Consider the following 12,971-nt stretch of genomic DNA (forward strand, 5'->3'; position numbering starts at 1 on the left):
TTTGATCATGTCAGCTGGTCTTTTCTTTCTCAGTTAATGACAGCCATGGGCTTTGGTCCCAAAATGGCTAATTTGGTGCATTTACTTGGCTCTGGCTCTATCACGCGGATTATGCTCAATGGAGGACTTTCGGATGGTATTTCTCTCACCTGTTCTCTCCGGCAGGGCTGTCCTCTTAGCCCTCTTTTCTTTGCCATTGCCACTCATCCTATGTTATCTCGCCTAGATGCTATGGCATCGCATGGTGAAGTGGTTGGTTTGCATCTCCCGCATGGCAAGCAATTGGTTGCTCAAGCCCTTGCGGATGACACTTTTATGTTTCTCAGGGCCGAAAAAGCCAATATAGATCGGGCAATGGAAGCTTGGAATAATTTTGCATTGGCTTCTGGGCTGAAAATAAATTCAACAAAATCAGTCCTCATTGTTTGCACGGAATTTGATCTTGAGGCATTAGGGTGGCGAGGCCGTGTGGTGCATACAGGAGCCATTGTTCGTCATCTTGGGTATCTGGTGGGTGTGGATGTGGACCCCCAAGCGCTTCTTGCTTGGATTTCTGCTCGGATCTTGGATAAATTTATGTATTGGAAAGCTCAAGGGTGGCCTATGCACGTGAGGGTTAAGGTAGCTCAGGTTATTATGCTTAGCATGATTTCCTATTTTTTTGCCTTTGCTACCTTGGATGCACAAATCTCTTCTCCGTTTGGTTGCTCCCATTCGGTTTATGCTCTGGAAGAGGCAAGGAAATATTATGGGTCAAACATGGATAGCTTGGAATCACATTACGACGCCCAAAAGAATGGGTGGGGCTGCTTTACTGGATGTCCGCTTGCATATGGTGGCGCGTAGGTGGGCGCTTTTTCAGGATATGTGTTTGCAGGAGCAGCCTTGGGTATTCATGGCTCGTCACTTGATTGAGTTGGAGGGATTGTCACATGGACGGACACGTGAATGCGGCTCATCCTGTCCGTATTCGCTCATCTCACATTTTATCACATATTCTCCTTTCTTGGCATGAAGTTCTACTATTGGCTCGGTGGGATCCTGGTCATGAAAGACTACTTTTGAACTCTTTGCAGTTCGAAACATTTGTGGAGTCGCGTGTCATTGTTTGGCCAGACAGAGATGCTTCACGCATACGACTCAACCGCATGGTCAGGTTAGGCTTGGTTAGAATCCGAGATGCTGTGATACCTAGTCGTGACAGGCTATATTCGTTTCGTCATATTCGGCAGCACTTTAGGGTTCCTCGGACATTTCAGCCACTATGGGTTGACATCATGCATGCAGTTGAGCCTTTTACTCCATTGCCTCGGCCATCTGCTGATCAGCCTTGGCGTGATTGGGCACTATGTAAATCTGGTGACTTGATATCACTTTCAGCTAACCAGGTCTATCATAAGCTCGTATCAGAGAAAGATTGGGTTTCAGCCAAGGCCAATAAGGTGTGGGGATTGCACAAGTCTAAATCATGGTGGCAAAAAACTCTTATGCGTGGTTGGCAGTCTAAACTCCCTTACGAAGGTAAGGTTTTCATTTGGAGGATGTTGGTGGGAGGGTTACCTACACGGGATTAGCTCAGCCATCGTAAAATTACATTGGCCTCTTGCTTCTTCTGCACGACATGCACTGAAACAGTTACGCATCTGTTCATGAGTTGTCCAATGGCGTGTCAGATTTGGTCTTTTGTCTCTCGTGTTTGGGAGGCAGTAGAGAGGTCTACTGTTTCGGCTCATCAGTGGATATTTGGGATTTGTCCTCAAGTCATTACTTCGGACAGTCACCTTTTGATATTCCATTTCCTTAGATGGACAGTACTTTGGCATATTTGGACTACACGGAATGGGTTCATCTTTGATTCCTTGTCTGGAATACATGGGCACATTCTACGTATCCGCGGTTTGCTGCTTTGGCAGTTTTCTTCACTTCTCTCAGCTCAGCTCTACTGGATGCAGATGCTATTTCGTTATGGTCTACGGCGGCTTGGCTGGCTCATCTTTGATGCTTTTATCTGGGATGCTTATTTGGCTAGGAGGCTTTCTTATTAGTGTACAGGTTTGCATGGTCATAATCCTTTAGAGGATCTTTTGTGGGGGGTTTTTTTGGGGCCATAGGTTCTGTGTGAGCCATGTGGCTGATGTACATTTTTACATATAATATAAAACACCATTTCACGAAAAAAAAAGAGAGAGAGAGAGAAAATTTCAGGCTGCGCCTGTTGTCCTGTCAACCGCCTGCCTGCAGTCTTCCTCGCCCACCTCTTTCTGTACCCGCTGTCCTGTAGCTGCTTGTACCAGCTGTCCAATAGCTGCCTGCGCCAGCTGTCCAATAGCCGCCTGTACCAGCTGACCTGCAGCCGCCTGCGCCAGCTGACCTGCACCAGCTGTCCTGCAGCCGACCTGCACCAGCTGTCCAACTGTATGCCTATGGAGAGAACCGGCCAAGCAGGCCTGTATGTATCCCTTCAGGCGACCCTCCTCCAGAGAATTTAGCGCCTTTGAGAGAGGTGTGTACTTCCAAAAATGGAGTAGCCCCTCCCCAAACTTATCCTAGGGGCCTCATAAAGTTTATTGGAACTTTACTAGGGGCCACTTATGCCTAGGGGCCTCCCAAGGTTATAAACTTTAATAACTTTAATCCCTTGGTCCCCCTTCACACTTGGAGATGTCCACACATGTTACCATTTGTCCGGCCACCCAAGTATGAATGGTGAAATTTTTATCTTGCTCACGGACAACCATGCTCACACTTATGCTGTACCCATTTTCATAGGGTCATGACACATTGCCACGTACCTTGAGACCTCATGTGCTTGCTTATGTATTTTTTGCTTTGCATTAGAGTTACGTTTGGCTACAGGTGCACTCTTTAATTGGCACAAGTCGGTTGTATTTTGGATGTGTGACTTGTTGGAGAACAAGCCTTATCCCTCTCTCTCTCTCTCTCTCTCTCTCTCTCTCTCTCTTTGAACCTGAGCTCGCCGCCCTCTCTCTCTCTCTCTCTCTCTCTCTCTCTCTCTCTCTCTCTCTCTCTCTCTCTCTCTCTCTGCTTCGCCTGTTCGCCTCTCTCCCGCCCGTCGCTTCACTGCTCGCCTCCCTCTCTCCCGCCTATTGCCCCGCTTGCTGACGCTCTCTCTCTCTCTCTCTCTCTCTCTCTCTCTCTCTCTCTCTCTCTCTCTCTCTCTCTCCCCTCCCCCGCGCCTGTCGCTTCACTGTTCGCCTCTCTCCCGCCCGTCGCTTCACTGTTCGCCCCCGCTCGCGCCGCGGCTTCACTACTCGCCTCTCTCCTGCCCGTCGCTTCACCGCTCGCTGCCCTCTCTCTCTCTCTCTCTCTCTCTCTCCTCGTGTCTTCGCCTCGCTGTCCTCTCTCCCGCCTAGGCTGGCTCGCTATGCTGGCCCGTTTGCATTTCCGCTAGGCCGTTTGCCTCCCTTTCTCCACCCACCCTTCTTCAGGCCCCCAAGGCAGCAACATAACTCTCTCTCTCTCTCTCTCTCTCTCTCTCTCTCTCTCTCTCTCTCTCTCTCTCTCTCTCTCCTTGCCTGTGGGAAGTGCTGCAGAGTAAGCTCGAGGCTCTCGAGACGGCAATGAAGGCACTAATCAAAGAGAACAAGAAGACATCCGATTCCAATCTCAATGAGGTGGAGAACAAACTACACCGGCACATCATGGCCCTCGAAGCATGGGTCACGGACCTTGAACAAGAGAACACAGCACTCAAGGAGGAGGTGAGTGCATTGAAAGTGGAAGTGGTAGGTGTCAAGAACACCGAGAAGGAAGAAGGGGAGATCAATGACAACACTCTCACGGCCATCAAAGAAGAGATCTCCAAGGAGATCACAAAGGACATGGAGGGAAAACTCGAAGCCAAGCAGTCATGATGGGTTGAGGTGGTGAAGAAGAACATCCGTAAAGAAGTGAGGGAGGAGACTCAAAGGGAAGAACACCAAATCATTCACACCACCATTGAGGAGGAGAAGATGAGGCATGCCCGCTGCCTCGACATTCAAGTCACAGGTATAGCCGAGACACCCGACTCCACTCCCGAGAAAGATGGACAGCTTCTATGCATGAAGCTCGGCTATAGGGAAGAGGACCCTCTCCCCTTCACCAAAACATGGAGAGCCGGGAAAGACTCAACACGCAAGCGAGCCCTCATCCTACAGTTTGCAGGAGAGACGGAGAGGGTCACCTTCATGAGAAAAAGGGTGATTCTACGAGGATTACAGGGAGATCCCATCTATTTGGATGACGACCTTACAAGGATGCAGATAGAACATAGGAAAACATGCATGCCGAGAGCCCTACAGGCCTGGAAAGAGGGCAAGAGAGCATTCTATCGCGATGGCCGTGTCATCATCGATGGGTGGCCACCGATTAGCGCCAGGCGGCCTATGGGACATCGGCTATGGAGGATCCAGATTCACAGATATACATAGCAGTTTGGAACTGCAATGGAGCACTTTGGACACATCTTGGGAGGATGGAGGAGGTCATGGAGGGACGGGACATCGTACTACTTACAGAGATGCACCATAGCCCAGAGAGGGGGCTACCCAAAGTAGAGGGCTATCAGTGGGAGTTTACATACAAGGGGACCACACGGCAGAGCACATTGAGAGGATCCGGAGGTATAGTGGTACTCTTCAAGCGAGAGCTACAGGAGCGCCTACAGGTGGTAGCACGTGACCAGGAGGCTAGATACATACGGATTAGACTGCAGCTCTCAGCAGACAAGGTGTTATACATTGCTCTATGCTACTTCTCTCCTAGAGGAGCGAGATATGCCATGACAGCAGAGGATGAGAGTAGAGGCGAGGAGGAGGATACAGGGCCATTGGGAGAGTCACCATATGCAGCCCTTTCAGATGAGATCATACACTACTCCAACTTGGGGGAAGTCCTTCTATGGGGGACTTCAAGGCACGGACACGGAGCCGACAGTGCGACATTTATGATTTCGAGCACCTCGAGGTGATGCACACACTAGAGGTGGAGGACACAGGAGCCTGCAGGGTGTTAGAGGACATGGGGCCGGATAACACCAGATATGGTCATCACTTACTTGAGCTGGGAGCACGACACCATCTCGTTATTTATAACGGGATGAGACAGTGGCAGGATTCAGGAGCACTGACATGCTTTCCACGATGAGGGGGGGGGGTAGCACAATGGACTACATCATGGGGTTCATGGAGACCACACAGGTAGTGACATCTTTCACCATCCCCCCCCTGTCCTATTGGTGTGGATCACATGTACCTCTTACTGTCACTGGCGAGCTCCGCACTAGCACCCACACAGCCCACACAGGCATCGCATACAACCTTCTACTTCACCCATGACTTGGCAGACATATATGAGCATCATGTATATGACGGGCTATTCCAGATGGATCCCTTGTCACCTCTAGACACACTCACCACCCAACTGTCATCTCTACTACATACGGCTGCCACCCGCAGCTTCCCCCATCATACACACATTGCACATACAGATAGATCTGGGAGCATGTCCCAGAATCGGTGGTATGATGAGTGTAGAGAGCTATATAGACACCTCCGTGTCCAGAGAGCACCGAGGACCATCACTCGGAGACAGGCGAGCCGACAGATGAGGATCCTCACACGCCGTAAGAGGCGTGCATATGAGGAGGCACAGTACTGGGATATATACCACCTTCTCATGAGCAGAGATGCAGCCACTGCATGGCATAGGATGAGAGAGCCTCGCCCCTGTACCCCGATTGAGGATCCACACACATGGCACACACATGCAAAGAGCCTCTACCATATCCCTCAGCAGCCACCCATACCACAGCCACAGGAATCGTGCCCTACCACGTCTACTTTCTTTACCGCCTCGATGGTAAAGAGAGCTATCTGCCGGTTACAACATGGGAGATCGGCTGACCACACAGGTATACAGAGTGAGCATCTTATTTATGCAGCTGACACACTGGGACCCTTTGTTGCTCACCTCTTTAATAGGGCACTAGTGGAGGGCCTACCAGCTGAGTGGACTATGCACACCATCGTGCCTCTCCACAAAGCGGGAGACATGCTAGACCCCAGCAACTACAGGACTATCATGATTGGTCATACATTGGCCAAACTTTATGGCGCAGTGCTTGAGGCAGAGTTGAGCTCATATGCAGAGAAGGAGGGACTGCGAGCACTAGGGCAGGCTGGATTCTGACGAGCTTTCTCCACTATTGACCATAGATTCACTCTGAGATGCTGATTGATGAGGCTAGGAGTGGGAGAAAAGATTATAGTGCTGCTTTGTGGATTTCTGCAAAGCATTTGACACGGTGCCACGAGAGAGACTCTTCTAGCACCTACAGTCATTGGGGATCCCATCAGAGATGGTTTGGGGCATCTATGCTTTATTTGAGCAGGTCTTCGGGCGCATACGATGCCCTGGGGGGCTATCTGATGTTATTGCTAGCACCATAGGTGTGAAGCAAGGATGCCCACTCTCTCCTACACTATTTGGGCTATACATCGATGAGGTGGCTGACTTCATTGGGGACGGGGTAGACATCTCAGGTACCACAGTCCACATTATGCTATATGTAGATGATATTATTCTGGTCTCTGAGTCGCAGATGGGACTACAGCACCATCTCCATGCACTCGATGACTCGTGCACACAGAGGGGGCTTACAGTGAACCTTGGGAAAACCAAGGCCATTATTTTCCACACCTCAGGGCTGGTTCGACGACAGGCCATCTTCACACTAGCAGGAGGACAGGTAGAGGTGGTAGACTCATATGTGTACCTGGGGATTACATTTACGACTCTGCCAGGAAGATTTACTATGGCACAGGCAGCCAAGGATAGACTCACATGAGGATATGCAGCTCTGGCCATGCTAGAGAGACAGTGTCACTAGGCTCACTTCCAGGAACCCCGCACGAAGGGGTGGTTGTTTGGCACACTAGTCACCCTTGCTTTGATGTATGCTGTAGCAGTATGGGCACCTGGGCTTGCCACCTCCACATGGTCTCAGATAGAGAGGCCTCAGATTCTCATGCTCTCACGGATGATCCGCAGCAAATCCTCCGTCCCACATGACATTGTCCGGACGGAGTTTGCTGCACCTCCTATGCTAGTAGAGGCCCTCTTCCAGACGATCTGCTTCATACAGAGGATCAGAGATATGCCATCAGATTGACTCTCACATAGAGCTTTTGAGGCGTCGAGGCAGCTCGCACAGAGTGGAGATAGGAGATCATGGTATTCACAGATGATACAGTGGCTCAGTCAGCATGGTCTTGACATAGATCACCTGCCACCTTTATAGTATGATAGACATGCACCACACATCCAGCTCTCTCACAATGAGAGAAACAGAGTCCTTTGGCAGGATTTATGGCAGCGATACACTCGAGAGACTTGGATTACACCCAATCAGCCTCTACCGCCGAAGATGCTATACTACAGAGATCAGTTTATGCGTATCTCAGTGGATGGATTCATACAGAGACTTGGATACATGGATGTGTACATGCCTCACAGTGCTCGAGTGGTGATTGGCCAGCGTGTCATCACACCAGCTTGAGATTGAGGCAGGTAGGGCAGCACAGATCCTAGAGGAGAGAGGATATGCAGACTATGCCAGGAGGAGGTTGAGAGTGAGGAACATTATGTATGCAGATGCACATCATATAGTGTCATTAGAGAGAGAGACACCACCATCTTCAGTGGACATCCCTCACTCCGCCAGATCATGGAGTCCGCAGACCAGCGCAGATTTGGCCAGTTCTTGCTAGAGAGACAGCGCCACAGAGAGACACTGCTACGGACTCATACCACAGGGAGAGATGGGCGACAACTCCAGCTCACTGATTTCTTCTAGAGATCTATCCCAGTGCCTATTCTGACACAAGAGGGGGTTACACTTCAGCGCGCTGCGGACCTCCGAGCAAGACGGAGACCGAGAGCACCAGGCTACCAGACTCCCAGACTACATCAAAGGGAGATCACAGAGATACGGGCTCGACATCAGCACCATATCCAGGAGCGGCTAGCTCACTTACACTCACACCCGGAGATCATGCTTCGAGGTATTTTTGCCTCGCCATCGCCTATGTATCACATATTACACCCCCATTATGGTACTGGTTGGAGCTAGACAGATTTGCATTGCATTCTTGTATACCCTGCGCATATAGGTTGTATATTGAGCCTCTAGCAGTAGTGCTCCATCCATCACACCCCCCCATAGCTTAGTACTTTCATAGTTTACCTCATGTTCATTTTGTCCTTTTTTTTTCTGGACATCCAGAAGACATTGACAGTTGTACATTGATTTGTCTCATAGGTCGAGTTCGGCCTCTAGTAGACGTTAATACAGCTTTCTTTCTTTCTTTCTTTCTCTCTCTCTCTTTGCTTCAATGCCATAGCCATGTTTCAGTACAGGCCACCATAGCTTATGCACCAGGCAGCTAACCCTAGGCCTTAATTTCTAATCAATTGGTATCAAAGCCTAGCTAGGGTTTCAAAACTGCCTGGCATCACCTTCAACCACTACAATTTTTGATGCTTGTGCTTTGGACTGCCACTTGTCCTATTTCTATCGACTTGCCGCCTGTGCATGCTGATCACTCCAGTCTCATACCTTGCGCCAACCTAATGTTGCAGGCTGATATGCCTGCTTGTTCGTGCCGCTGATAGCCACAATTGTCGCCTATTGTAGCCGCATGTTGTTTCTATAGATGAAGACGAGCTGCTGTCTTCACAAAAGTTATAAGCCTTAATCCTAAGGCTTACCAAAAGCCCTAAAGGATTTCTAAAGCCTCAGCCAACAGTGTCTCCGCCTCCATTGGAACACACGTCAACATGAGTCAAAAGAAAAGAAGCTTATTTGAGAAAAAAAAAGAGGAGCCTCCATGACAAAAATCAACATCTCCAACAAGCAACAAATCAGAAAGCTACCATTACATAGGAAAGTAAAATCAATTTGGGGCTTTTTAAATTTTTTGCAAAGGCTTGCTTAATCAGAGCAATAACCCTAATATCCATCATTTTTCAAAATTGAGGGCACAAATCAAGCATTTAAGTGTTCCTATAGCATGCTACAACATTATTTCTATGAACCTCCTTGCTTGGAAACCCTAATTTCAAAAAACCCTTATTTCTAGAAGCCCTAAACTTTTTTGGGGCATGTTTTGTAAGGGATTAAACATTGATATTGGAAACTCTTCTTTTCTAAGACCTTCTCGCCCTTGAAGTACAATCATCCGTCTAATGCACTTGCTTGAAGGTTTTGCAAAATTAGGTTAGGGGCATATTTGCCCTTCATGGGTAGAAAGTACTCACTCAAGTAGGCCCCCATTGCTTGGACAATGCCGATTGGTTATAGTATCCATGACAACATTCTCTTTGCATGGCAAATACTCTATTCGATATGGCAAAATTAGGATTTGCGCAGCCTTAGATTAGGTGCACGTTTGTGAAGGGTTAAATAATTAAATAATGCCTAAAGGCAAAAGCTATTAGAATGTGAAGTCTGGGAGCCGAAGAGCTACGAAGACCGAACTGTTGGTCATAATCAGAAGTGCAAGACACTTTTGTTAGGGAAAAATCAGTAGGATCAGAAATGGACAGGTTTAGACCAGTTTAGATATCCTTACGTAGGTTTCCACCAGCCTAGGCCCTAGCCAAGTATAAACACATCCACGGACATTCATCACACTTTTTTCTAGCCGACTTGTAGTAGCTGGGGAGGTTTTCCTCATAAATAGGTGCCCAAATCCCCGTATTCCTCATCATCCTCCACTTCAGCTCTAGAGAAGAACTTACAAGGCCACAAGCACCCTACAGTAATGTTGGGAATATTCACATTACAGTAGTTAAAATTTGTAATGGGTTAGTAAATAAGAAGGTGCTAGGTGGTCGTGTAAACTAGCACTTTTGTGTGAACTAGGGCTTAAATAAAGCAAGTGTGTAGGTTCATTTATGTGTGGGAACAGCCCCTTAGAAGGATCTTATGTAAGCAATGATATGTAAAGGTGGCACTTCTTAGGGACACTTGGCATCATGTGGCATGTGTGGTGGCAGCATATGCATCAAGAGGGTTTTCTCATTTCTCACCGGGTTGTGGGAAGGGCGGTCTCCAATCAGTCCGAGATACCGTTTTTATTAATTTTGTGCCTCAGTTTGATAGCCTTGATGCTCGAAATTCTGTCAAATTTCTGAAATGAGCAAGGCATTTGTTTACATGCTTTCCTTGTTGCAGAGGGAAATCTCCCATTGCTTCTTCAAAGTGCATTGCTAGTCCAACGGTGTAAATTCCTAGGCGACAATGACAGGTCCTGCAGTCCTTCCACTAAAGAAGAGCTGGTCCTTGGCAGTTGGCCCTGTCAGTGTGTATGGACAATGTCCTTGGAGCACACATGCTTATGTAGATTTGGAATGGCTCTGTGAGCTGCTTCCACGAGACTGGGAATGGTGCTAGGAGCCCTCGCTTGCTCATCATCTTACTGCTCTTCCTGCTCATGCTTCTGATCATGGCCGCCTTTAGAGTCCAAATCCTGATTCTTGAGAAGAGATTTCTGCAGCTCCATGAAAAGGGCAGTTAACTGGGGAGCCAACTGGTCAGCCAATGATTGATCCTCCAACCAAAGTGAGGGATGGTTCTGCAAGTCCTTGGTCTAGGGCGATTAATTGTTCCTAGCAGGCACAAGGAAAAAGAGATCCTAAGGTACAGCTGGGGTGGTGCAAAAGAAAACCTTTCCCAAGATACAATGCTATTGTGATACCAGGGTCTGACCCTAATAGGCAACTAATATTGAAAACAGCCAGAAAAAGCCTGAGCAAAAAATGAAAAATAGCAATCTAGTAGTGGTTTACCAACTGGAGGGCATCCACATATCTCACTGGTTGAGCGTATGGCTGAAGCAAGGCTCCATGAGACAATTCTCATAGCTTGTGACATGTGCCTCTACGTTTACTTTGGCTTTAACTTTTTTAATTTGCAACTCATCGAATAGTTTCAAATGTTATATTGTTTCTAGTTGCATTTGGAGCGATTTTTGATAAATTCTTTTTATGTAGAGGACATACAAGGAACTGGACCTAGCACTGGCAAGCTCAGGTCACTCTTGGACCAGTCTGACACAGCAGGTAAAAATCTTGCCTTATGGAGGCTTCAAGTTGTAGATGGTGTCTAGTGTGCAATTCTTTTTGACTGGATTTTCTGCCATGAAACAGTTATATTCTGCCCTCACGTCTGCCAATCAAGTTGTGGCAGTCGTAAATTCGAATCTCAAATTTTTAGCAGAGAAAGTTTCAAGCCTAAAATCAGTTCTAGAACGAGGTGATGCTGTTATGGGTGACCTCCAGGCTGCTGCCACTCAACTGCATGCTCAACTGCAAGGCGACAAAATGTAGAGCTGTCTCCAAGTACACAGATTATTTGTGCTTATAACTTGATCTTACAAGATGTATTTTAAATTTAGCTTGTTAAAGAGATTACCTTTGTATTTTATTAGGAGCTAGAAAAATTTGAACCTTTCTAGCAGTTCAACCTGTGGGTCTTGCAAACCCAACTAGGCGATCTCCTCATGTTCAAGGCCTATCCCTTGCTTTGGATAGTAGTATGCGTACTTCATGCAATAGCCCATTTACATGTAAAATTTTGTCAACTTGAAATGATTGTGCCATGTTGCACAAGTTAGGACTGCTTCATGTTCTTTGCTCTCACACCAAGAAAGCATTTATTCTTATTTTAAGTTTTGATCATTTCATAGGGCAGATCAGTAGAATCTCTTGTGCTCATATAGAATTTCAAGCGCCACCTATGAGTGCCATCTTGAAAATATTGATTAAGCAAGCTACGCTGTAATAGATCCCATAAACACCCAAGACAAAAATGTATGTACCATGTCCATACCTTCAACTTTAAAAGTAAGCATTTGTTTAAATTCCAGTTAACGCTCAGTATGCTTGTATCATCATCTCCTCAAAAAAGCATGCGATAATACTCCACTCGGTAATATGCCTGCATGGTTATAACTATTTTGACCCTTTCCCTTTCAAGAGATTATTCCAGAACAAGAAGGCCAGGGTCAACCATGCATCATGGAATGTATTGGGTGTAGACTAGTCCTCAATCTATCCTACTGTACTCATTGCTAACAGGAAACATATCATGAGATTGCCACGGCTTACATTCACAGCACATAAAAGAAAAATCATAGTTTTGGAAGGCAAATGGATTTGAAGAGGATCAACTCTTGTTAGATTTGACACTGTGTTTGGATTCCTTTACAACTTGTACGGGATTTGACTAAAGGGAAGGAGGAGAAGCCTTATGATCTAGTGTTGGAAATTTGGTCATCTGCAATGTGATTGCTTTTATCAGAGTGGGCACATGAAGAACACTTACATAGGCACTTATCGATATGATAACTACACTCTTGACTGCACGATCCATCCCACATGGGTCCTTTTAAAATCAAGTGGGAAGGATGTCAAAAATAGGCAAACGTGTCCCTCAACAATCTGATATAAACAATATAAAATACACAACTTGAATGAAGGGGTCTCGAGAAATCAAGGAAGCATTCTTTAGCAAGCCAGGTTTTGGTCTACTCAAGTGGAAGGGAGAAAACATGCTTCCATCAAGAAGCTTCAAACACTAGACTATCACCTCAGCTCATTTCCCAATCTACTACAAAGGGCTTAACTGTGTAACTTGTTTTGCAATGATCACGATAGTTTGTGTAAATTGATTCATGTGTACATTGTGCATCACATGAATCAATTGATGAATCAAAGGTTACACATTATGTCTTGCCAACACATACATGTAAAAGCATAAATGGGTTGATTTAATGGCAGAATGCTTATGACAATCACAAGCGAACTAGCACTCATGTTGCTTTGTGAGAGATATACCCATAGACTTACGTGTTCATCACATTTCGGATTGTGATTATTGGTGCTGTTGGTAACTTCTGACTTTC

General features: G+C 46.8%; 1 protein-coding gene across 3 annotated transcripts in view; it reads left to right on the forward strand.

The window, feature by feature from the left end:
• LOC147626343 (histone-lysine N-methyltransferase) overlaps positions 1 to 11,692 on the forward strand; it is a 28,316-nt gene extending 16,624 nt beyond the window's left edge. For all 3 annotated transcript variants that reach the window (XM_086816492.1, XM_086816490.1, XM_086816491.1), the window contains exons 4-5: positions 11,059 to 11,127; positions 11,215 to 11,692. In XM_086816492.1, coding sequence (XP_086672618.1) covers positions 11,059 to 11,127; positions 11,215 to 11,394 — 249 coding nt within the window. In that variant the 3' untranslated portion in view covers positions 11,395 to 11,692. The remainder of the gene's footprint in view (positions 1 to 11,058; positions 11,128 to 11,214) is intronic.
• The last annotated feature ends 1,279 nt before the right edge of the window (positions 11,693 to 12,971 follow it).

The sequence above is a fragment of the Cibotium barometz genome, chromosome 22, assembly GCF_041138505.1.
Source record: "Cibotium barometz isolate CiBa-2024 chromosome 22, ASM4113850v1, whole genome shotgun sequence".
In the NCBI taxonomy this organism is placed as follows: Eukaryota; Viridiplantae; Streptophyta; class Polypodiopsida; order Cyatheales; family Cibotiaceae; genus Cibotium; species Cibotium barometz.